This window comes from Symphalangus syndactylus, chromosome 8 (genome assembly GCF_028878055.3).
Source record: "Symphalangus syndactylus isolate Jambi chromosome 8, NHGRI_mSymSyn1-v2.1_pri, whole genome shotgun sequence".
Classification (NCBI taxonomy): Eukaryota; Metazoa; Chordata; class Mammalia; order Primates; family Hylobatidae; genus Symphalangus; species Symphalangus syndactylus.
The window spans coordinates 72,878,547-72,903,064 of NC_072430.2; the positions used below are offsets into that span (position 1 = coordinate 72,878,547).

Sequence of the window (24,518 nt, forward strand, 5' to 3'; positions counted from 1 at the left end):
AAATAAAAGCTGTCAAATAAGAGGAGGTCAATGAAAGGAGAAAAAGCAGGACAGGAGAGAGAAAAGAATGAAAAGGAGGCAGAAAGAAAAGAAAGTAGAGCTGTGAAAAAGGGGGGGTGGGGATTCAGGCTTAGTGCTAGCCTGCCCGAGGAAGTATGCATCAATAAAAGCCTCACTGACAGCTGTTACCATAATGGGAACTGGCACCTAAAGAGAGGGCAAGTCTGGTTTAATTAGTTAAATGGCATTATCTGTGTCCAGTGGGGGTGGGAGAGGTTAAGGGGATGGAAGGATTGGTGACCCACCTCCTTCCACAGGCTGAGAGAAAAAGCAGATCTACAAAGCTTTGCCAGAAATTAAAGATTCCCATATGTTCCTATTTATCAGTTACATTTTAAAGGGGACTTGTACTGCTCTGGTGGGGGCAACTAGAATTAAACATTGGTTCTTTATCTTAAATTAAGAATAGGTTTATACCGGGCATAGTGGCTCATGACTGTAATCCCAGCACTTTGAGAAGCCGAGGAAGCAGATCACTTGAGCCCAGGAGTTGGAGACCAGCCTGGCCAACATGGTGAAACCTTGTGTCTACAGAAAATACAAAAAATTAGCCGGGTGTGGTGGGGCACACCTATAGTCTCAGCTCCCTGGGAGGCTGAGATGGGAGAATCACCTGAGCCTGTGAAGTTGAGGCTGCAGTGAGCTGTGATTGCGCCACTGTACCCCAGCCTTGGTGACAGAGTTAAGACTCTGTTCCCCCACACCCAATAAGGAATAGGTTTACTCACCTCATTCCCTTCTTACAGGCAGCCTCACATCCAGAATCTGAAATGACGTAGCAGGAAGCAAGTGCCATCTCTGATCAGTGAAAGTAGTGCAATGACTGGGATTCTGCCTACCTGGGTTCTATTTTTGTTTGAGACAGGGTCTCACTCTGGGCTGGAGTGCAGTGGTGCTATCATAGCTCATTGCAGCCTTCATCTCCCACCTCAGCCTCTTAAGTACCTGGGACTACAGGTGCTTGCCACCATGCCCAGCTAATTATTATATTTTTTGAGACAGAGTTTTGCTCTTGTTGCCCAGGCTGGAGTGCAGTGGCATGATCTTGGCTCTCGGCAACCTCTGCCTCCTGGGTTCAAGCAATTCTCCTGCCTCAGCCCCCTGAACAGCTGGGATTACAGGCGTGCACCACCATGCCCAGCTAATTTTTTGTATTTTTAGTGGAGACGGGGTTTCATCATGTTGGCCAGGCTGGTCTCGAACTCCTGACCTCAGGTGATCCACCCGCTTCAGCCTCCCAAAGTGCAGGGATTACAGGCGTGAGCCACCGTGCCCTGCCAGCTAATTATTTTTTGCAGAGACAGGGTCTCACTTTGTTTTCCAGGCGTGTCTTGAACTCTTGGGCTCCAGTGATCCCACCTGTGTTGGCCTTCCAAAGCGCTGGGATTACAGGCGTGAGTCACCGTGGCTGGCCCTACCTGGGTTCTTAATCCAACTTTGCCACTGAGTGACTTTGGGCAAATCATTTTACCAGTTCCATCCCTTTAGCACTAAGAGTCAATGATACTATAATCTTACAAATCAGTCTCCTCGGACTCAGGTAATCCTCCCACCTCAGACTCCTGATTAGCTGGGACCATAGGTGTGCACCACCACATCCAGCTAATTTTTGTATTTTTGGAAGAAGCAGTGTTTTGCCATGTTGCCCAGGCTGGTCTGAAACTCCTGGGCTCAAGCTATAGGCCTGCCTCGACCTCCCAAACTGTTGAAATTACAGACGTGAGCCATTGTGACAGGGAAAAAAAATATGTGTTTTATTTAACCCCACCCCTATGTGCTTCCTCTGAATTCTTAATAAGAATCCTCCTTTGTCTTGTTGGTAGAAATTATTAGGGTTGAATTACATTTTTTTCTTTCTGATTATGACATCAGATCTCAAGGATCACAAAGTTTAATTCACCTTGGTTCTACAGATTCGCTGATGTCAGAAGGCTGATCTGTGGTTTGAGAAAGACTGAAAAGAGACAGTTTCCAACCTCCAAACAAAACCCACACAAAAGCCTGGTGGTGGAGGGTTCTAGGTAGAGAAAATCTAGACAATGACTGGACTCAGTGGGCAAATGCCTACCTTTTGGAAATACAAACTCCACAGGGAGCAATTTCCACAGGGAAGTTACATTAACTGAAGGTTGTCTTAGAATAAGGCTGAATAAAGTAAATATTTCAACACCATATGTTCAGCTTTGGCAGGAGATGTAGGTGGGAAGGGAATCTCAATGTTGGGGAATGCCCATATCACACCCCAGCTGGCTATGTAATCATGAAATAAGGAGAAACACATAAATATTTGGTTAAAACACCTTTAATGATAGAGGGAAAGACACTAATATCTCCCCTGTCTGTTCTTGACGTTTTACTAGCTTAGGAAGCTCTGGAGCCTACAGCTTGAGAAGAAGCCATCGTTCAAGTCAGTCAATAGCAAAACCCTCACTCTCTCCTCCTCAGAACTCCTGCTCCAAATGATCCTATGTTAAGAGTAAATACTACATCTCAGTACAAGACGGAGAGGCAGGGAGGGCGCCACCTGGAGCTGGTCTCCCAAAGTCTGGGACTCTTAAGAACCAGACAATGACAAAGACACAAGTCCCAGCCTATGGTTAGGCAAAATGGGGAGGATAGGGGTCTTGAAAGAGGAAGATAAGGAAAATACAAGGGGCCGGGGAATAAAGGAGGGAGTTATCTAAAACTAGAAGCATACTAGTGCTAGGAAATCCCCCATGATCCCTGGTACACCTCTGCACACTATGTCACTATTAGCCCAAAAGAATATTAACGAGAATGTCCACGTTCACAAGAATTTGAGGCCTTTTCCCTTATATCATGTCCCTTTCTTAGTCACATAGGTACCAGCAAGCCCTATGTTCTAGCAACATTCCTTAACTCTCTCATCATTAGTTCATCGACCATGCTGACCAACAATGCTCCTTAAAGATACGAACTTCCCATTTCCCAAATATCTCCTGGGAGACCTCTTGGCAAGAAATCAGCTTGTTTCCCAACTTTGAGAGGTCATCATGAATGAGAAGCTGGAGAGGTCTTGGCACACTGACTAGCCAACACCTTTACCTTAATGTGACCATCAGGGGATTTACTGGGAAAATTTTCCTATGCCCTTCCTTCATTTCTCCCTACTTCCTAGGGTTGGGTCACCAATTACTGGAGCATCTTCAGTACCGGCACCTTCTGGAGCGGGGGAGGGAGAAGGAATGTAGAGTTTGCTACTTCTTGTCTATGATGGGCTTCTCAGGCACTGCCTTGGGTACAGGAGGCTGAAATAGGAGGGGGGCTGTCTTCTCCTTGGCTTCCCTGGATCCCATTGTTGGAGGCACCTTCCCAGCCACAGTTCCTAGGCCAAACAGCACTGGTGGGGCCAGGCTTGGAGTGGTAGTGGAGGTGGAGCTGGAATTCCAGGGCTTCATGGGCAGGCCACTTGACAGGAATGCCACATACTGGTTCTAGAAAGATAGGGGACCCACACCCACCAGCTGAGCAGAAAGGTCACCCCAGAGGAGTGGCACTGGGCCCTCCAGAGACAGCTGCCAGCCCTTTTGGGCTAGGCTGCAATTCCAAATGCAGGTGCTCAGGTGCACCTACCAAAGGGAAAGGGAGAGGAAAGAGGAGGGGGAAGAAGGGTCACACCAGGGAAGCTGGAGAGGGTTCCCCTTGAGAAAGCTGCAGAGAATCTATTTTCCTCAGGTACAAAGAATGAGGAAGGAAGAAAAATTCCTTAGGGGGCCATCCCCTTGTAAGCACAGTAATTTCCAAGCTCAGGGACTAGAGAAAAGCCACTAGGGACATATCATGTTAAGAACTTAGAGAAAAAGACAAAATCAGGGCTCATAACTCTGGGAGGTCCTTTTGTGAAGCTGTTTCTGCTCTGTGGGACAAAGAGCAGCAGGTACAGAAAAACAGGCTCATGGGATCGTGGGGTCATCTTTTCGGGGAAAGGGGGAGAGCCCTGTGGAGGTGATGGAAGGTGAACAGCCAGGGACTAAAGAAAGAGCAGCAATATTCTGAGGGCCATGGGGGGCAAAGGGCTGTACCTGGTGGTGTGCCAGTAGCATATGCTTCTTGAGGGTAGCCCGCTCAAGAAAGCCCTGCCTGCAGAAAACACAAGTGAAGAGCGGCCCCTCCCTGGGGTGGGTCTTCTGATGCTCCTCCAGAGCCGCCTGGGAGGGAAAGGCCTGGCCACACACTTCGCAGGCCTTTCTGCTGCTGCTGTCTCCTGGCTCCTTTCTCATTGCCTCCTGCAGGCTCAGCTCCTCTACCAAGGTCACGCTGGTACCTTCCCCTTCTGGGGTGAGTGCTGATGCTGGGCTTGAGCTTCTCTCCGGTTTGCCCCCCTCTTCCTTGCCTCCTAAAACATCACTGCTTCCCTGCTCCATTGGCTGAGGCTGATCCAGGCTGTCAGGTGGTGGTGGTGGTGGCAAAGAAGACTGTTGAGTAGCTTTCTCATTACCGTCCATCTCCTTCCCAGCTGTGGCTGCTGCCGCCACTGTCCCCACCTCCTCCTCTGCCCCAGATGCCTCTTCTGAATCACCTCTCACTGATATTGCCTTCTCACCTCCACTCTCTGAGCCTCTCCCTGCCAGGGAATCTTCATCAGTCACATCTTCCTCTTCTTCCTCATCCTCCTCTTCCTCCTCCTCAGACAACTCCTCTTCCGGTGATGGCTGCTGGGACTGCTGCTGGGAGAAACTCCCTGCCCCGGAGACTGTAGATTGCTCAGAGCCATTCTCCTGAGCAGCTCCTCCACCTTCAGGGAGTGCAGTACCACCATTGGGGATCTGGCCCCCCAGGTGCATCCGGACATGCTGCTGCAGAGTGACAGCATTGGTGAACTTCTTCTGGCAGATGGGGCAGGAGTTCTGTGCCCGGGCAGCTGGACTGGCCTTGTGGCCCACGAAATGTGCACGCAGATTACCCCTGGTGGAGAAGGCTCTGCCACACACTTTGCATTTGAAGGGCCTCTCACCTCCATGTTGGCCATAATGAAGGCGTAGGGCCCGAGGACAGCTAAGCACCCGGAGACAGATGACACACTGGTTAGGTCCAGAAGAGGCTGAGGATGAAGGTGCAGGGGCAGAGGTGGTGGGGGCTCCTGAGGCAGTTGAGGTCACTGCCACAGCTCCTTGCCGGTCAATCTTTTCTACCAGTTGCTGCAGCTTTGATGTCTCAGAGGGTGAGGTCCCCAAGGGCTCTAGCACATAGGGGAAGGGGAAGCTGCCAGTGGACTTAAAGTGGTTGGTAAGCAGTGCCCAGCTTGGTAGTGAAGTCACCAACTTACTTAGCTGCATGCGAGTTGCTGTGCTACTTTCTGCCACTCCACTGATGGCTGAGCCCTCACTCCCTGGGGGGGTGTTTTCATCAGCTTTATTCTTGGGTTCCACTGCTTTCATGAGCACAAACTTATTGAAAGCAGGGAGTCCTGGAGCCGTGGCTGTGCCTGCACTGGTGGAGAGCAGAGTCAGGCTCTCTGTGGCACTGAGTGCTGTGGTGGAGGCCACCAGAGGCTTGCGCTCAACCCCTCCACCTGGAGTGGCTGCCTCCTCCTCGGCCTTCTCTGGTGGCACGGACATACCATACGGCAAGCCACTGCTGGTAATGACGTAGTCTAGGTGCTCTGGTACTGGGTGTGGGTTCATCTGCACATGTGGGTACTTCTCACGATGCCGGTGGAAATGCACTTTGAGGTTGCCACGGGTGGTAAAGCGGTTTCCACAGACATTGCACTTATAGGGCCTCTCACCCGTGTGGGAACGGAGGTGGATCTGCAGGGCACTGTCACTGCCAAATACTTTGGCACAGAAGCGGCATTTGTGCCTTCCACCGGGCTTCTCCAAGGGACCCATCGCTTCTCCGTAGCTCAGCTCACCACTTCCATTCTTTGGCTTCAGGAGCCCTGGGGAGGCAGTGGCCTCAAGGCCTCGGGCTGCCCCAAGACACTGTGCTGCCAGTAGTCCCGTGGTGCTTGGGAATGCCAGATGAGGCGAAGCAATCAGCTGATCTGTGCTGCCCGGCAAGGCTGGGGAAGGGGCAGGGGTGGGTTTGTGGCTTCGCCCAACCCCTCCAGCAGAGAAAGGATGCTGTGACCCCAGTGGGTGGTAAAGGTGGAAGAAGGCCTGCTTGGGCGTTTCTGCCCCTGAAGAGGAAGAGGAGGAGGAGGAGGAGGAAGATGCCAGTGTCTTGCTGGTTTGGACAGGCTTGATGGGGCTGAAGAGGGGTAGTAGGGGCTTGGTGGAAGAGGCAGTCCCTGTCCCAGGTAGCTCTGAGGGACTGGCAGGGGCACCCACCGTCTGGCCTAAGGAGCCAAGCAACAGCACCTGCCTGCAGATTTGCTCAGTCATCTGCATCTGATGGATCTGCCGCTGCTGCAGCACCCGTAGCTCTTCCAAGATCAGGGGGATATTCAAGTGGCCACTGCCTACACCTGGGGGCGGAGGGGGTGGTGGGGGAGGAGGGGGTGCAGGGGTCGATTCTGGAGGTAATGGGGTTGCTCCCAGCTTGGGACTGGCCAAGATCAGGCCCCCGCCTCCCCCAGCCGCTGTACCTGTGGCAGCGACCAGGAAATGCCCTGAAGACTCCTCTCCTCTCCTCTCCGGGCCCCAGGTGGGATCCATGGGCACGGAGGACCCAGAATCTGGGGGGTTGCTATGCTCTGTGTCCATGACCTGAGGATTATTGTGACCCTCAGGCCGGGGTTCAGAGGAGGCCGAAGAGTTGTTGGGGTTCTCCTGTCCCCCAATTATCACCATTACAGGAGGGTCAGTAGAACATGCGTTCTGGTGGGCGAGGAATTCACTTGGGTCAGTGAATTGTGCGCAGCACTTGGCACAGACTTGGGGGTGATCCTCCTCGCTAGCATCACCTGGGGAGAAGACAAGGAGAGAGAGCGTGGGTGGCGCAGTTGGGTTGGGTATACCGAGGCTCTAATTAACAAGGAGGCCAGCAACCGCTAGTTGGGGGTGGGGAGATGAGCTCACCATCAGAGCCATGCAGAAGTCTAGAGTTCAGGCCTGATCAGTGTGGACAGGAGACAACCCGGCATGGGGCAGGGGGGTGGGGAGGGAGGAGGGGAGGGGGGAACGAGCATGGTACTCCCCTCCTCAGCCACCCTCCCTTCCCCAGGCCACAAGCGAGTTCACGGAATAGGTGTGAGGACAGGGGCCTACGCAGAGAATCACGCATTTTCTCCCGCCCACCGAAAGTCTTCGCCGCCCCTGCGCATCTCCCTCCGCCCCCACCCCTGCCCAGCCCGACCGACCCTACCGCACCTCCGAGCTCTGCCGGCTCCCCGCAGGGCACCCCGAGACGAGAGCTCCTCCCGGATTCGTGCGCCATGGTTGTGGGGGAAGTGGAGGGCCAGGTGGGGTGGGAGACAATGGATATTGGGATTGAGGGAGGCGGTGGTGGCCGCTGGGTCTGCAGCAGCCTCTGCACCCAGCGGCCCAGACTGCGGAGATGGAGGTCGGCAGCGGCGGGGGCAGGGAGCAGCGGCGGAGGGGGAGGGGAGCGAGGAGGCGGGGAGGAGCTGGAGCGAGAAAGCGGGGAGAGGGGAGATCTGGGAGGAGCTGATGAGGAGGGGAGTTTATGGGGAGGAGCTGCTGGGGAGGGAGGCGGGAGCTAGAGGAGGCGGGAGAAGGGAGCGCCAGCGGGGGCTTGGGGGCGGGAGCTCAGAGCTCGGGAGAGTTTCCGGAGGCGCAGGGACAGGTGCTGTGAAGCACTGCGGGGGTCCACCTTTCCCGGTCCCCGGCCAGCTCCCCCCATCTGCAGATGCCTTTGCCCAGGCCTACCCTCCTCCCCCCGCCCTCCCCTCCTAAGCTCTAGGGGCACAGTGGGAAACGTAGCCCTGCTCAATGGAGCAAGGCGATAGGCTTCTCTTATTTTTCTTTGGATAAAGGATCCGCTGAGCTTGGAAAACGTGGATTCCAGAGAGGGTCGTCTGATCTCCTCAGAGGTCTGAGGGCCAGAAGAAGAGGGGGAGCTCAGAACATCCACTCCTCACCAGCACACACCCCCCAAAATATTCGAAGTTTTCTCTCGTCTTTCTCACTTCCATTCCCACCCTACCCCCATCCCTCTCCACAAAAGAAGTTTCTCAGGGTGGGCGGCTGCAAGGTAGAATTTCCAAGGAAGTCATTTCAGGACTCTCTGCGGAACACTAAGCCCCTTCACTCCCCGCCCCTCCTCCCCCAGAATAATAGCTGAATGCAGGTTACTCCGCAGATCGCCCAGCCTACACAACACCTAATTTATAGAGTCCATGCTTATTTAATAAGCCATCTCCTATTTAGTACCCTCTTCCTCCTCTGTTCTCCTCTTGCAACATTCCTCACACCGTCACTAAGACAGTGGGTTTGGGGAGACGCTAGCCTGCAGAGGCCTACGGAGGCCCACCCAGCTCTAACCCGGGGGGAGGGGAGCCCTCTTGAAACAATGCGGTAGGAGCTACCAGGCAGCACTCAGCGTCCAAAGCCCTTTCAGCCCCAGCCTGATTTGAATGCTTAGAAATAGCTAACACCTGCTCACCATCACAGAGGCAGCCTGCTATTCAGGCAGGATAAGTAAGAATAAAATGCCTCCTGGACCAGGTATTCTGCATTCTCTTTTTTACCTTGAAATGAGTCTTAAAGTGCTTCCCACTTCCTAAAATACTTTCTCTTACATGCAGGAAGTGACCACAAGTCCTTGGTTTTGTGATTTCCCTGGGCATCAGTAAACCTAAATTGTTTTAATCCCAGTTCTATTCTTGCCTCACTGATAAATTGAGACATGGTGGTCAGTCACACCATGTTATACCACCGTTTCCGTCTTCATAAAGTGGTAATATTGTAGCTGCAGTATCTTACTCAGAAAAATATTGTGGGGACAAAAATTGAAAAATTTGACAATATTAATGTGTAAACCAGGTATGGTGGTGCACACTTGTAGCCCCAGCTACTTGGGAGGCTGAGGCAGGAGAATTGCTTTAGTCCAGGAGTTTGATGCTGCAGTGAGTTATGATCACACCTGTGAATAACCACTGCCCTCCAGCTTCGGCAACATAGTGAGGCCCCATTACTTAAAAAAAAAAAAAAAAAAAAAAAAAAAAAAGGTAGGCCGGGCGCGGTGGCTCAAGCCTGTAATCCCAGCACTTTGGGAGGCCGAGGCGGGCGGATCACGAGGTCAGGAGATCGAGTCCATCCTGGCTAACACGGTGAAACCCCGTCTCTACTAAAAATACAAAAAAATTAGCCGGGCGTGTTGGCGGGCGCCTGTAGTCCCAGCTACTCGGGAGGCTGAGGCAGGAGAATGGCGTGAACCCGGGAGGCGGAGCTTGCAGTGAGCCGAGATCGCACCACTGCACTCTAGCCTGGGGGACAGAGCAAGACTCCATCTCAAAAAAAAAAAAAATAAGCCGGGTGCGGTGGCTCACTGTAATCCCAGCACTTTGGGAGGCCGAGGTGGGCAGATCACAAGGTCAGGAGTTCGAGACCAGCATGGCCAACATGTTGAAACCCTGTCTCTACTAAAAATACAAAAATTAGCTGGGCATGGTGGTACACGCCTGTAGTCCCAGCTACTCCGTCTCAAAAAAAAAACAAAAAAACAAATGAGGGAAGGGGGTTCTATTTCAGTTTATGGCAAGTCACAGTTTTGTGCAATGCGGTTTATTTTTACAGATAAGGAAACTGAAGCTTGGAGAGGTTAAGTGACTTTTCCAAGTTCACACAGTAATTCAGTGAAGCAAGCATTCAGAATTTTGACTCCTGTCCAGTGCTTTCTCAAGCACATCAACATGGTATGGCTTCCCTAATGCTAAAGAAAGGGCCCTGTGTGGCTTCTACCTGCCATTTGCTCCCCGGCCTTAGTCAGGGAGAGGGAATCAGATGGAGGCTTTCTACTGAGCATTTGTTAATTAGCATTGAACATTTGATATCCAGTTGCTGTTTTGTCAAGTCTTCTGACAAGAAAAGAAATCCTTTTCTTTTCATCTTCTCCTGGGAAACACTGTCCCCTTTCTTGCTCTTTAATGAAATGTGGTTTCTGATGCGTAATTTGATCTAAGCTCTTCTTTAAGGTAAATTTAGTCCCTGGTGAAAGGTGACTGGATCAACAGCCACCTGTAAGAGGAACCCTCCATTTCTCAGTACTTTGCACTCACTGCCCATCCTGAAAAGGGGGGCAGGATTCTTACACAAACATGAATGAAGTCACAAATGCAGGAATAAACTAAACTGGTAATGGTGTCCCTAGATAGCAGATAAGGTGAGGTAAGCTATCTCCAGTCAAATGCAAAGTCCGGGGTGGGACTAAGACCTGGACAAGCTTGTTTCAACTTATAGACAGCTGAAATGACAAAGAAAAGGGAAACTAGGTGGCTTCCCCTCTAAACCTAGAGTCCCATCAGATTGCTTCTTTAGGTTTCAGAGAGAACTGTTGGGGAGAACAAAGAGAAAAATAGGTGGGTCGTATGTAGCAGGGTGATACATTTGAACAGTGGTTTTCAAATTTTGCTGCCCATTAGGATTACCAGAAGACAGTCTTAAAATTTTTATGTTTAGGTGCAGTGGTCTGTTCCTTGTAGTCCCAGCTACTCTGGAGGCTGAGGTGGGAGGATCACTTGAGCTCAAGGGTTTGAGACTCCATCTCAAATCTCAAAAAAAAAAGAAGAAAAAAAAAGACAGAGCCTTCCTTCCTTCCTTCCTTCCTTCCTTCCTTTCCTTCCTTCCTTCCTTCCTTCCTTCCTTCCTTCCTTCCTTCCTTCCTTCCTTCCTTCCTTCCTTCCTTTCTTCCTTTCTTTCTTTCTTTCTTTCTTTCTTTCTTTCTTTCTTTCTTTCTTTCTTTCTTTCTTTCTTTCTTTCTTTCTTTCTTTCTTTCTTTCTTTCTTTCTTTCTTTCTTTTTCTTTCTTTCTTTCTTTCTTTCTTTCTTTCTTTCTTTCTTTCTTTCTTTCTTTCTTTCTTTCTTTCTTTCTTTCTTTCTTTCTTTCTTTCTTTCTTTCTTTCTTTCTTTCTTTCTTTCTTTCTTTCTTTCTTTCTTTCTTTCTTTCTTTCTTTCTTTCTTTCTTTCTTTCTTTCTTTCTTTCTTTCTTTCTTTCTTTCTTTCTTTCTTTCTTTCTTTCTTTCTTTCTTTCTTTCTTTCTTTCTTTCTTTCTTTCTTTCTTTCTTTCTTTCTTTCTTTCTTTCTTTCTTTCTTTCTTTCTTTCTTTCTTTCTTTCTTTCTTTCTTTCTTTCTTTCTTTCTTTCTTTCTTTCTTTCTTTCTTTCTTTCTTTCTTTCTTTCTTTCTTTCTTTCTTTCTTTCCCTCTCTGGCCCAGGCTACGATCTACTCGGCTGGCTGCTGCCCGGGCCGCGGACTGCCTGGGACTGCCGGCGCCCGCCACCGCTGCCTGCCTTTTCTCCTTTGGATGCAGGCACGCGTTCGCCATCTTGGCCACACTGGTCGCCAGCTCCTGACGCCGAGTGCTCTGCCCGCCTCAGCCTCCCGAGGTACTGGGACTACAGACGGAGTCTCGCTCACCCAGTGCTCGGTGTTGCCCGGGCTGGAGGGCGGTGGCGTGGTCTGGCCTCGCGGCAGCCTCTACCCCCCGGCCGCCTGCCTTGGCCTGCCAGGGTGCTGGGATTGCAGCCCCTGCCCGGCCGCCGCCCCATCTGGAAGGTGGGGAGCGCCTCTGCCCGGCCGCCCCGTCTGGGAGGGGAGGAGCCCCTCTGCCCGGCCGCCCCGTCTGGGAGGTGAGGAGCGCCTCTGCCCGGCCACCCACCGTCTGGGAAGTGAGGAGCGCCTCTGCCCGGCTGCCCCGTCTGGGAAGTGAGGAGCGCCTCTGCCCGGCCACCCACCGTCTGGGAAGTGAGGAGCACCTCTGCCCGGCCACCCATCGTCTGGGAAGTGAGGAGCGCCTCTGCCCGGCCGCCCCGTCCGGGAAGAAGTGAGGAGCGCCTCTGCCCGGCCGCCCCGTCTGGGAAGTGAGGAGCGCCTCTGCCCGGCCGCCCCGTCCGGGAAGAAGTGAGGAGCGCCTCTGCCCGGCCGCCCCGTCCGGGAAGAAGTGAGGAGCGCCTCTGCCCGGCCGCCCCGTCCGGGAAGAAGTGAGGAGCGCCTCTGCCCGGCCACCCATCGTCTGGGAAGTGAGGAGCGCCTCTGCCCGGCCACCCACCGTCTGGGAAGTGAGGAGCGCCTCTGCCCGGCCGCCCCGTCTGGGAAGTGAGGAGCGCCTCTACCCGGCCGCCCCGTCTGGGAAGTGAGGAGCGCCTCTACCCGGCCGCCCCGTCTGGGAAGTGAGCAGTGCCTCTGCCCGGCCGCCCCGTCTGGGAAGTGAGGAGCGCCTCTACCCGGCCACCCACCGTCTGGGAAGTGAGGAGCGCCTCTGCCCGGCCACCCACCGTCTGGGAAGTGAGGAGCGCCTCTGCCCGGCTGCCCACCGTCTGGGAAGTGAGGAGCGCCTCTGCCCGGCCACCCACCGTCTGGGAAGTGAGGAGCGCCTCTGCCTGGCCACCCATCGTCTGGGAAGTGAGGAGCGCCTCTGCCCGGCCGCCCCGCCCGGGAAGAAGTGAGGAGCGCCTCTGCCCGGCCGCCCCGCCCGGGAAGAAGTGAGGAGCGCCTCTGCCCGGCCGCCCCGTCCGGGAAGAAGTGAGGAGCGCCTCTGCCCGGCCGCCCCCATCCGGGAAGAAGTGAGGAGCGCCTCTGCCCGGCCGCCCCGTCCGGGAAGAAGTGAGGAGCGCCTCTGCCCGGCCACCCACCGTCTGGGAAGTGAGGAGCCCCTCTGCCCGGCCACCCACCGTCTGGGAAGTGAGGAGCGCCTCTGCCCGGCCACCCACCGTCTGGGAAGTGAGGAGCCCCTCTGCCCGGCCACCCACCGTCTGGGAAGTGAGGAGCGCCTCTGCCCGGCCACCCACCGTCTGGGAAGTGAGGAGCGCCTCTGCCCGGCCACCCACCGTCTGGGAAGTGAGGAGCGCCTCTGCCCGGCCACCCATCGTCTGGGAAGTGAGGAGTGCCTCCGCCCGGCCGCCCCGTCCGGGAAGAAGTGAGGAGCGCCTCTGCCTGGCCGCCCCGCCCGGGAAGAAGTGAGGAGCGCCTCTGCCCGGCCGCCCCGCCCGGGAAGAAGTGAGGAGCGCCTCTGCCCGGCCGCCCCGTCCGGGAAGAAGTGAGGAGCGCCTCTGCCCGGCCGCCCCGTCCGGGAAGAAGTGAGGAGCGCCTCTGCCCGGCCGCCCCCGTCCGGGAAGAAGTGAGGAGCGCCTCTGCCCGGCCGCCCTGTCTGTCTGGGAAGTGAGGAGCGCCTCTGCCCGGCCGCCCCGTCCGGGAAGAAGTGAGGAGCGCCTCTGCCCGGGCGCCCCATCCGGGAAGAAGTGAGGAGCGCCTCTGCCCGGCCGCCCCATCCGGGAAGAAGTGAGGAGCGCCTCTGCCCGGTCACCCATCGTCTGGGAAGTGAGGAGCGCCTCTGCCCGGCCACCCACCGTCTGGGAAGTGAGGAGCTCCTCTGCCCGGCCGCCCCGTCTGGGAAGTGAGGAGTGCCCCTACCCGGCCGCCCCGTCTGGGAAGTGAGCAGCGCCTCTGCCCGGCCGCCCCGTCCGGGAAGAAGTGAGGAGCGCCTCTGCCCGGCCGCCCCGTCCGGGAAGAAGTGAGGAGCGCCTCTGCCCGGCCGCCCCGTCCGGGAAGAAGTGAGGAGCGCCTCTGCCCGGCCGCCCCGTCCGGGAAGAAGTGAGGAGCGCCTCTGCCCGGCCGCCCCGTCTGGGAAGAAGTGAGGAGCGCCTCTGCCCGGCCGCCCCGTCCGGGAAGAAGTGAGGAGCGCCTCTGCCCGGCTGCCCCGTCTGGGAGGTGAGGAGCGCCTCTGCCCAGCCACCCATCGTCTGGGAGGTGAGGAGCGCCTCGGCCAGGCCACCCATCGTCTGGGAGGTGAGGAGCGCCTCTGCCCGGCTGCCCCATCTGGGAAGTGAGGAGTGCCTCTGCCCGGACACCCATCGTCTGGGAGATGAGGAGCGCCTCTGCCCGGCCGCCCATCGTCTGGGAAGTGAGGAGCGCCTCTGCCCGGCCACCCATCGTCTGGGAAGTGAGGAGCGCCTCTGCCCGGCCACCCATCGTCTGGGAAGTGAGGAGCGCCTCTGCCCGGCCACCTATCGTCTGGGAAGAAGTGAGGAGCGTCTCTGCCTGGCCGCCCCGTCTGGGAAGTGAGGAGCCCCTCTGCCCGGCCGCCCCGTGTCTGGGTAGAAGTGAGGAGCTCCTCTGCCTGGCCGCTCCGTCTGGGAGGTCTACCACGGAGGCCAGAAGCAATGTGGGGGCTGGACGTGGTGGCTCACGCCTGTGGCCCCGGCACTCTGGGGGGCGAGGCGGGTTGATCACTTCGGGCTAGGAGTTCGAGACCAGCCTGGCCAACTTGGCGAAACATGAAGAATACAACAGACAAACCAACCAACCAACTCAATGACAACAAAACAGGTCTACCCTGGAGTCATACTCTAATTTTTTCTATTTTCCTCCCTTTCTGATCCTTTATCCCACTTTCTTTTTCTTCCTCTTCCTTTTCCCTCTTCTTTGTCAAATAGAGGATTGAGTTATTATCACTGATCCATATAAAGTCCCTCTCTCATTTATTTTAACTCCCACCCCCATTTCTATTCCCCGACTTCCCATGTGCAACCTTCCTAATATGTTTGATACGCATCTTTTTATTTGTATGTATTTTTAGAAAATGTTTATTGTTTTTGTATGCAAAAAAAAATTAATAAAAAAAAAATAAATAAAATAAAAAAAAAATGAAAAAAAAAAAAAAAAAAGACAGAAAAGAAAGTTTAGGCACAGTGGGTAGCTTATGCCTATAATCCTAGCACTTTTGGAGGCCAAGGCAGGAGGATTGCTTGAGGTCAGGAATTTGAGACCAGCCTGCATAGCACAGTGAGACCCCCATCTCTGCAAAATCAACCAACCAAATGAACTTAAAAAAAATCCCTATGTCCAGGCCACATCTCAGGCTAATTAATTCATAATCCCTGAGGATGGGATCCAGGCATTAGTTTTATAAAGCTCCTCAGGTGATTCCAGTGAGAATACAGAGATGGTGACACAATGATGAGACCCACATGGAGGACTGCCCTTTCCATCACACCTGCTACCCTGCTCCTCACAAATATTACCTGAGCTAAACTTGGCCACAATTGAGACATAGGCTAAATGAACTCTCAATGCTAAATCTTCCCATCAGGTCCCCTCCCTACAGTGCCCACAACCACACATTAGCTTCCTTGTATCCTTTCCCAGTGAAAAATCTGCTTCCATGAATAGAATTTGATATAATTTACACCTTACTGTAAGTTTAAGCGATTGCATTTCTTTCCCAGGTATGGGTATCTTGAAGCATATTTTTTTCTTTTTTAATTGATATTTGAGTCATATATATATATACATTTTTTTTTTTTTTTTTTTTTGAGACGGAGTTTTGCTCTTGTTGCCCAGGCTGGAGTGCAATGGCACGATCTCGGCTCACCGCAACCTCCACCTCCCAGGTTCAAGCGATTCTCCTGCCTCAGCCTTTCCAAGTAGCTGGGATTATAGGCATGCGCCACCAAGCCCGGCTAATTTTGTATTTTTAGTAGAGATGGGGTTTCTCCACATGGGTCAGGCTGGTCTCAAACTCCCGACCTCAGGTGATTCGCCAACCTCGGCCTCCCAAAGTGTTGGGATTACAGGCGTGAGCCACCGTGCTGGCCACCATATTTCTAATTGTAAGGTGAAAGGCTTTGTTCTACAGAGTTCAAGCATCATCTACCCATTAAGACTAGAGTGCAGTGGCACAATCATAGCTCACTGCAGACTCTACCTCCCAGGCTTAGGTGATCCTCCCACCTCAGCTTCCTGAATAGCTGGGACTACAGGCATGCACAATCATGCCCAGCTAATTAAATTTTTTTTTTTCTGTAGAGATGAGGTTTCACTATGTTGCCCAGGCTGTCTGGAATACCTGGGCTCAAGGGATCCTCCTGCCTTGTCCCCACAAAGTGCTGAGAGTACAGATGTAAGCCACTGCCTCTGGCCCACTTACTTATTATTGACACTGAACAATGCTAATTGGTAGCTTCCATAATTATGAATTGATTCTGTAACTATTGCTACTGACTACTTCTTAGGGAAATATCTCATCTTCTCCTCCTTACTCCTCTTTCCTAAATGTAGACACATAATAATCCTTTGCAACCCAGACCTACTAATGTAACTATGGCCTGTGTAACACAGTAGACTAACAGGCACAATGATTGGTACATCTGGTGCTAAGTGAGAAAAATATATTTGTTTCCAGAACAGGAATATCTTAGATCAAACGTAAGAATGTTCTTTTAATGAAAATTTCTTTGACATCAAAGGACTCAACACTTAACATGGAATTCACACCATTTTGGAGCTGGGACTTTAGAGATCTGACACTCTCATTGTCATTGTGCACAGTGATTCAGACCTGAGTTAAAGTCCCAGCTCTAGAACATTCTAATCTTTGTGATCTTGGGAAAATTTCTTACTCTCTCCCAGAGTTTTATTTCTCTCTTATTTTTTTTTTTGAGACAGAGTTTCACTCTTGTTGCCCAGGCTGGAGTGCAATGGCACGATCTTGGCTCACCGCAACCTCCGCCTCCCAGGTTCAAGTGATTCTCCTGCCTCACCCTCCCTAGTAGCTGGGATTAGCGGCGTGTGCCACCATGCCCGGCTAATTTTGTATTTTTTTTAGTAGAGACGGAGTTTCTTCATATTGGTCAGGCTGGTCTCGAACTCCCAACCTCAGGTGATCTGCCCACCTCGGCCTCCCAAAGTGCTGGATTACAGGCATGAGCCACTGCAACCGGCCAGCTTTTTTTTTTTTTTTTTTTTTGAGACAGAGTCTCGCTCTGTTGCCCAGGCTGGAGTACAATGGTCGCCCAGACTGGAGTGCAATGGTGTGATCTCGGCTCACTGCAATCTCCGCCTCCTGGGTTCAAACGATTCTCCTGCCTCAGCCTCCCAAGTAGCTGGGATTACAGGTATGCACCATCACACCCAGCTAATTTTTGTATTTTTAGTAAAGACGAGGTTTCACCTTGTTGGCCAGGCTGATCTTGAACTCCTGACCTCAAGTGATTTGCCCACCTCAGCCTCCCAAAGTGCTGGGATTACAGGCATGAGCTGCTGTGCCCGGCTGATTTCTCCTCTTTAAAATGAGGGTACTGCCGTACAAAGGAAGGAAATTCTGATACATGCTACAACATGAATGAACTTTGAAAACATCATGCTTTCAGACAAATTTGACTTTAATTGAGAAAAAAAGAGAAAACATACTAAGTGCAATAAAGCAGACACGAAAGGACAAACATTGTATGATTCCATTAGTATGAGGTACCCAAATATTATATGAGTCCATTAATATGAAATTTGGCGGCCGGGCGCGGTGGCTCACGCCTGTAATCCCAGCACTTTGGGAGGCCGAGGCGGGCGGATCACAAGATCAGGAGATCGAGACCATCCTGGCCAACATGGTGAAACCCCGTCTCTACTAAAAATACAAAAAAAATTAGCCGGGCGTGGTGGCGGGCGCCTGTAGTCCCAGCTACTCGGGAGGCTGAGGCAGGAGAATGGCGTGAACCCGGGAGGCGGAGCTTGCAGTGAGCCGAGATTACGCCATTGCACTCCAGCCTGGGCGACAGAGCAAGACTCCGTCTCAAAAAAAAAAAAGAAATTTGGCAAGTTCACACATACAGAAAGCAGAGTAGAGGCTAATAGGGGCTGAGGGAATGGGAGAATAGGAATTTATTGTTTAACGGTTACAGAGTTTCTGTTTGATGATGAAAAAGATATTGAAACAGCAGTAATGGTTACATAACATAGTGAATGTACTTAATGCCACTGAATTGTACACTTAAAAATGGTTAAAGTGGTAAATTTTGTTACACATATTTTACTACAATAAAAAAATTTTAGCTGGGTGTGGTGGCATGCACTTGTAATCCCAGCTGTTCAGGAGGCTGAGGCAGGAGAATCTCTTGAACCCTGGAGGTGCAGGTTTCAGTGAGCCGAGACGTGCCACTGCACTCTAGCCTGGGCAACAGAGTAGGACTTGGTCTCAAAAAAAGAAAAAGATTTTCTTTGTAATAATAAGGGAGTTGGGGCTGGGCATGGTGGCTCAAGCCTGTAATCCCAGCACTTTGGGAGGCCGAGACGGGCGGATCACGAAGTCAGGAGATCGAGACCATCCTGGCTAACACAGTGAAACCCTGTCCCTACTAAAAATACAAAAAATTAGCCAGGCATGGTGGCAGGCACCTGTAGTCCCAGCTACTTGGGAGGCTGAGGCAGGAGAATGGCGTGAACCCGGGAGGCGGAGCTTACAGTGAGCCAAGATCACGCCAATGCACTCCAGCCTGGGCAACAGAGCGAGACTCCAACTCAAAAAAATAAAAATGAAATAAATAAAATAATAATAATAGCGGAGTTGGGAGGAAAAAGAGGAAATGCAAAAAGGGCCTAGCACGGTACCTGAATGCTCCACAAATATTAGCCATGGGTGTTAGTTATTATTTGAATGTCAAAAGCTGAATGAAGCCCTGGGGTAAGAAAGGTCACATGTGCTCAAGGCCACATAGCTTCAAGGTCCACACTAGATTGAAAACCAAGTTTTCTGATTTCTTATCTGGTACTCTGTAACACCAGGACTGAGATACTCTCTATTCCAAAATGTGTTTTTTTCTGATCTGGGAATACCTAGGTTGAGTGGCCCAGGGATCAATAACCTGAGAGATGGGGCTCTCTACTTCCAAATGTAAACAGAGCCCCCAAAACTCTACCTTTGCCTTCTTTCCCCTCTTGCTGTTCTTGCTGCCTACTAACTTCCATCTAAAGTACTTCCCTCTCTCCCTCTAGATCTGTTTGGCTGCTGTCCTGGTTTCTCCTTCTCACTAAATATCTGGGTTTCTGATTGTTTCCTTTATTTCCCAGATGTACTGGTTTGCATTTTTCCCCCAGTCACATCCTTTGTGTTCTCTAATCTAGATTTCTAGACTCTGTAGGGGAGAGAGAAGGGTTTTTTTTTCCTCTCTAGAGTTTTTAAGTGAATAGAGTATTTCCTGCCCATCACTTATATGCAATGACTATTCTGTTGGCCGGGCGAGGTGGCTCACGCTTGTAATCCCAGCACTTTGGGAGGCCGAGGCAGGCGGATCACGAGGTCAGGAGATCGAGACCATGCTGAAACCCCGTCTCTACTAAAAATACAAAAAATTGGCCGGGCGAGGTGGCGGGCGCCTGTAGTCCCAGCTACTCGGGAGGCTGAGGCAGGAGAATGGCGTGAACCTGGGAGGCGGAGCTTGCAGTGAGCCGAGATTGCGCCACTGCACTCCAGCCTGGGTGACAGAGCGAGACTCCGTCTCAAGAAAAAAAAAAAAAAAAAAAAACTATTCTGTTAGGTTTTGATGCTCTGGTCAGGGAAGCTGAGTAAAAACGGCTGGAAAACAGATTTTTCAGACTGTTTCTTGGTGATGTCTTAGGTCACTGCAGAATTTTGGCTTTTAAAATATGTAACAAAGGCTCAGCATTTGCGTGTTGTGTATGGCACATATTGCTTAAAAGAAGGCAAAAGACTCCTGGAAACATTACTGGCACCCTAGACTACTGACTAAATGTCTTCTGATACTCATGATGATATCCGTAATTTCACAGGTACACCAAAGGATACATGTGCCCCTAAATAAGAGCCCTTCCTACCTAACTGTGGAGCATGCTCTGGGGTAGAAGGAAGTCAGATGCCTGAAGATCGCGTAAGTGAATAGAAACCCTGTCTATAAAAAATTAGGGAAAAGGAGAGCTCTCATTCTGTTTTGCAGAATGGATGCTGCCCCATTCATGATTAAGAAAATTTATTAATTTAAAAGAAAACCAGAAAATGTGAAATTTATATATTATAAGCTTATAAGATCAAGGAGGAATTTTAGATATGATCAAATAGAGCCACCTCATTTTGCAGATGAGGCCCAATGACATCCAGATCATAAGCAGCCTAGGATCTTACACTCCAGGGGAATTCTGATGAGAAAATCCTTAGGCTTTCTTAAGGTAGATCTTAATAGAGGGTACTACTGCTTCCTTGCTCTTTACATTTGTTTCTGTCTTTCATAGCTCAAAGGCAAATTTTCATCAAAAATTTGTTGATGCCATTGGGTTTAAACCTTTACTGTTTCTATGGGGATGGCTTTGTAGCAGCATTACCATGCCCCCAAGTGGAAGCTATATCTTTAAGATATAGCTTGAAAATCCATTCAGGACAGCTGCTAAAGATAGCTTTTTACACCCTCACAGAAGATTTTTCCTCAGCTATGATATGGGGAATGGGTGAGCAGATGGGAGAAGTAGGAAGAAGAGGAGAGAATGCTTCTTGGGGGTTTGTAGGGGTGTTCAGCATAGTTCCACAGTCAAACCAGCAGGACAGCAGAACTGTGAGGCAACTCTGGGGAAGAGCTGAGGCTCTAGGGGAAGTCTCCTGTAGAGCACAAGTAGGAAACATCCGGCCTATAGCAGCATTAAGAAGGGCTAATGTGTCTCAGGAGGGAAAGATGCCATCACCATAGAACCTCTAAATATGGGCACAATAGGATCCCAGAAAAGCAGTGATTCGGGGAGGATGTGTTCTGCCCAAAACATAATATGTCTGTTAAGGTTATTTTGTAGCACATGGAGCACTGATTTGACCTCAAGTTTTTGTTTTTTAACAGGTGGAAAGGCAAGTTTAATCTATAACTTTAATCGCCACCAATACACTCTCTTAGAGCTTTTCATGACACAAGTCTCATAAAGAAATGCTGATGGCCGGGCGCGGATGCTCACGCCTGTAATCCCAGCACTTTGGGAGGCCTAGGTGGGCGGATTATGAGGTCAGGAGATCCAGACCATCCTGGCTAACACGGTGAAACCCCGTCTCTACTAAAAATACAAAAAATTAGCCGGGCATGGTGGCAGGCGCCTGTTAGTCCCAGCTACTCGGGAGGCTGAGGCAGGAGACTGGCGTGAACCCGGGAGGTGGAGTGGGCAGTGAGCCAAGATTGCACCACTGCACTCCAGCCTGGGCGACAGCGAGACTCCATCTCAAAAAAAAAAAAACAAAAAAAAAAAACAGAAAAGAAAAAAAAAGAAAATGCTGACGTTTGCCAAGAGGTTCCTGAGTTTTGGCCATACTACAGCATTTGCAGGAAGTGTCACTGCATTCACATATAATGATAGTAATGATATTCACACATATCAAGCACTTATTTATGCTAGGTACTTTACTACATGTATTAAGCACTTATTTCTGCTAGGTATTTTTCCAAGGATTTTACACATATTAACTCATTTAGATTTTCACAACAACCTAATGAGGTAGCTAGTATACACATCTTTATTTTACAGATGAGGAAACTGAAGAATAGAGAGGCAAAATAAACCAGCCAAGGTCACATAGCTAACCAAATGGTGGAGCTGGGATTTGTCTAAAAGTCTGGTTTCAGAACCCTTGTGCTTAATCCTATACTATACTGTTGGGTTTATCAACTGTATGCTAAACAGTTGCCTCTCTGGAGCCAGGACTTCCAGACTTTCCATCTGCACATATGGAGCCATACCACTGACAAGTATGTCCAAAACTTCTTTAATCCTAAGAATTACCTGGACACTTGCAAAATATATAGATTCCCACACCCTGGCTCAGATGTACTCACGATCAGGCCAGTTTTTAAAACCCAGGTTTAGTGGAGTGAGCACCACCAGCCAGCCCTGAGCATTAGGAAATTTAAGTTTTTGTCCTGATTTTGCTTCTGTCTCTCAGACTCTGAGCAATGTCACTCTTCAATTCCCTGCTTGCTCTACTGTCAGCCTGTCACTTAACGGAATGTTACAAGAATACATACAATTTTTCCCCCCTCATAAGAGACACTTGTTGCTTCAAAAACATGGTATCCTCATAAAATGATATGCATGTAGTAACAGGTGTGTTTTCTTGCACTTTTTTTTTTTTTTTGCTTTGCTTTCCTTGAAGCACAAACCTAAGCCCCTCATCCAGACCTAGCCTTCAGCTGTCCTCCAGGTGACACGCATACACACCCCAAACCAGGCTGCATTCGGACCGACCTTAGCTCTCTCCCTCTGGGAGCTCTGATCGGCTCTCAGTTCAGCCCAACAATGAGAAACTTTTTTCTCGTCTCCCTCAGGGGAGCCTTCACGTTTATCCAATTCATTCTCTTGCAACCCAACTCTCCAGAAAGAAAAGGGGGGAAAATCCCACCCCTAAGAGACGGTCTTCAGGTCTGAGGACGTTACTTAGCAACGGCACAAAGACCAGTGAGCAAAGGGAGACCTGAGGAGAAAACTCTTGGGTGGGGAGACAGAGCCAGTTTGAAAACTCCATTTCATCCAGGGAAAAACAAGGAAAACACAAACAGAATCAATCCCAAGTAACAAGCGGGGCTTCTCCCCAGCGCAGGTCATCTCTTACTCCCTGCATCTCAACACCTTCAAACCCCCAGTGACCAAGTCCGCCCCCGCCTGGTTTCGCCCATGGCCCGAGTGCCCTCCCCTTGCCCTGGCCTGACCCACACAGGCTTGGACGTAGGGGCCCCCACCCTTCCCCAGGCACCCACCGTTCTCAGGCGCGCCGGGACCTTCGCAGTCCGAGATTAACTGTTGGGGTTTCCGCTGCTTTCGCCGAGACATTCCCGGGTGGAGAGGAGCTGGGAGAGGGAGGGGCAACGCTCACTTAGTCTTAACCGGGGTGACCTGGTCTCGTCTCCCCCTTGGGTCCGAAGCCAATTGATGCCTCACCCCCAGCGCAAATCACTGTGAAGCAGAGATGTTCTTCTTTCCCAGAGACAGACAGACTCTCTCTCTCTCTCTCTGATTCTCTGTTCTTGACTCTCTCTCTCTTTCTCTCTCAATCTTTGCAAGTCTTTAAAGGGGAGACGCCCCCTTTTTTTCTTCAGCTTCTTCCCTACGCTTCTGCAGCTCCCATTGTAAAAGCAAAAATCCTAATCTTTCCGCACACTCTTTTCTTTTGTACTGCAGAGGAAAGGATTTAACCCTCTCCTCCCTGCGAGGGCTCTGGGCCTCTCCCTGTGCTGTCTGTTCAGAAACTGTCCCTGGCTTGTTTTTCTAACTCTTCTTCCAAGATCTTCACTGTGCCTTTTGGTTCTGTCATATTTCTATGCCCCTCTGATAATGTAGCTGCTTCTAGGGTATAAACTGAAATAAGAACCTTCTGATATGTCCTGATTATGAGTAATATATGTATAGCTCTTTATAATTTATAAATTTTTCATTTGTAACGTGTTTTGAATATTATAACTCTGAGATGAACGCAGTAGGCTTTACTACTCCTATTTATAGCTGAGTCCCTTTATAGATGAATCAAAAGGCCCAGTGAGATTAAGTAACTTCTCCAAAGTTGCACAGCTATGATGTATGAGATACAGGCCTGGAATCCAGGTGCATCTGACAGTGGCCTCACATTGTTTCCTCTGTATCAGTAAAGATACAATATGCCACAAAACTGCTATCATGAAAAAAAAAATGATTGATCTCAAGGAATCTCATTTAAAATAGCCATGGCTGGGCACGGTGGCTCACACCTGTAATCCCAGCACTTTGGGAGGCCAAGGCGGGTGGATCACCTGAGGTCAGGCGTTCGAGACCAGCCTGACCAACATGTTGAAACTCCGTCTCTACTAAAAATACAAAAATTAGCTGGGCGTAGTGATGGGCACCTGTAATCCCAACTACTCCAGAGGCTGAGGTAGGAGAATCACTTGAACCTGGGAGGCAGCGGTGGCAGTGAGCCGAGATCGCGCCATTGCACTCCAGACTGTGTGACAGAGAGACTCCGTCCCCGCCCCCCCCCCCACCAAAAAAAAAGGAATCCCTCCATCTCCACAATACACTGTTTGGCAACAACCAGGTATCTCCTGTTTGGCCTATACACTGAGGGTGATTCATTTATTTTTCTTTAACTTCTGGCTGTGATGTTCCTACCTATATTTGAGTACTACAGTACTACTGAGCTACTGGGCATAGAATATTCTGGATATGCCCTGTCTTCTGGCAATAATGCCTGGGCCCCTTTCTTTTAGCATGATTTCTGTTTTATTCTTCTGGCTGAGATAGCATCTGAAACACCATCGTTGGAAAAGTGGGAAGTATTCTCCCCTTTTAGGGTTAGTAATGTAAATCTCTGATGGCTTTATCTTCAGAGAAAAGCAAAATAAAGCTCACTCACAGGTTTGGGTGCAAGTTTGAAGGTTTATGCATTTCTTCCCTTACACAATTTCAAGCTAGTTTGGCAATACTGAGAAAGGAAAAGGGAGACAGCAGATGGCGGGGGTGCTGCTAGTGATAATTGAAGCAAGTATCCACATTACACCTGAAGAGTTTTGGAAAATGCTCTCATCTTTGCTTTGGAGTTCACTGAATCTCCTTTTTTTGTTCCAGTCCTTTGGTGTCAGGGCCCTGGGTGGCTT

At 50.7% G+C, this 24,518-nt stretch overlaps 1 protein-coding gene across 6 annotated transcripts; it reads right to left on the reverse strand.

The window, feature by feature from the left end:
- Nucleotides 1-2,346: 2,346 nt before the first annotated feature.
- SALL2 (spalt like transcription factor 2) lies at nt 2,347-22,962 on the reverse strand. Of its 6 annotated transcripts, none has more exons than XM_055289603.2 (4): nt 22,650-22,962; nt 6,611-6,928; nt 4,104-6,202; nt 2,347-3,515 (listed from the first exon to the last, which is right to left on the reverse strand). In XM_055289603.2, the coding sequence occupies exons 1-4, from the start codon at nt 22,720-22,722 to the stop codon at nt 3,279-3,281; spliced, it is 2,727 nt and encodes a 908-aa protein (XP_055145578.1). In that variant the 5' UTR covers nt 22,723-22,962; the 3' UTR covers nt 2,347-3,278. The 6 variants fall into 6 exon arrangements, with proteins under 6 accessions (XP_055145578.1, XP_055145577.1, XP_063500741.1 ...); XM_055289602.2 differs by having other exon boundaries at nt 4,104-6,490; nt 22,650-22,722; XM_063644671.1 differs by lacking the exon at nt 22,650-22,962 and adding an exon at nt 7,335-7,690 and having other exon boundaries at nt 4,104-6,490.
- Nucleotides 22,963-24,518: the final 1,556 nt, after the last annotated feature.

Excerpts from the sequence above, each read along its gene's own strand:
- SALL2 (XM_055289600.2), bottom strand. The coding sequence starts at position 22,722 with ATGTCTCGGCGAAAGCAGCGGAAACCCCAACAGTTAATCTCGGACTGC. Across the intron at positions 6,929-22,649 it reads TCCCGGCGCGCCTGAGAACG|GTGATGCTAGCGAGGAGGAT; the intron begins GTGGGTGCCTGG and ends TCTTCTCCCCAG. Across the intron at positions 3,516-4,103 it reads TGCTACTGGCACACCACCAG|AACCAGTATGTGGCATTCCT; the intron begins GTACAGCCCTTT and ends CTATCTTTCTAG.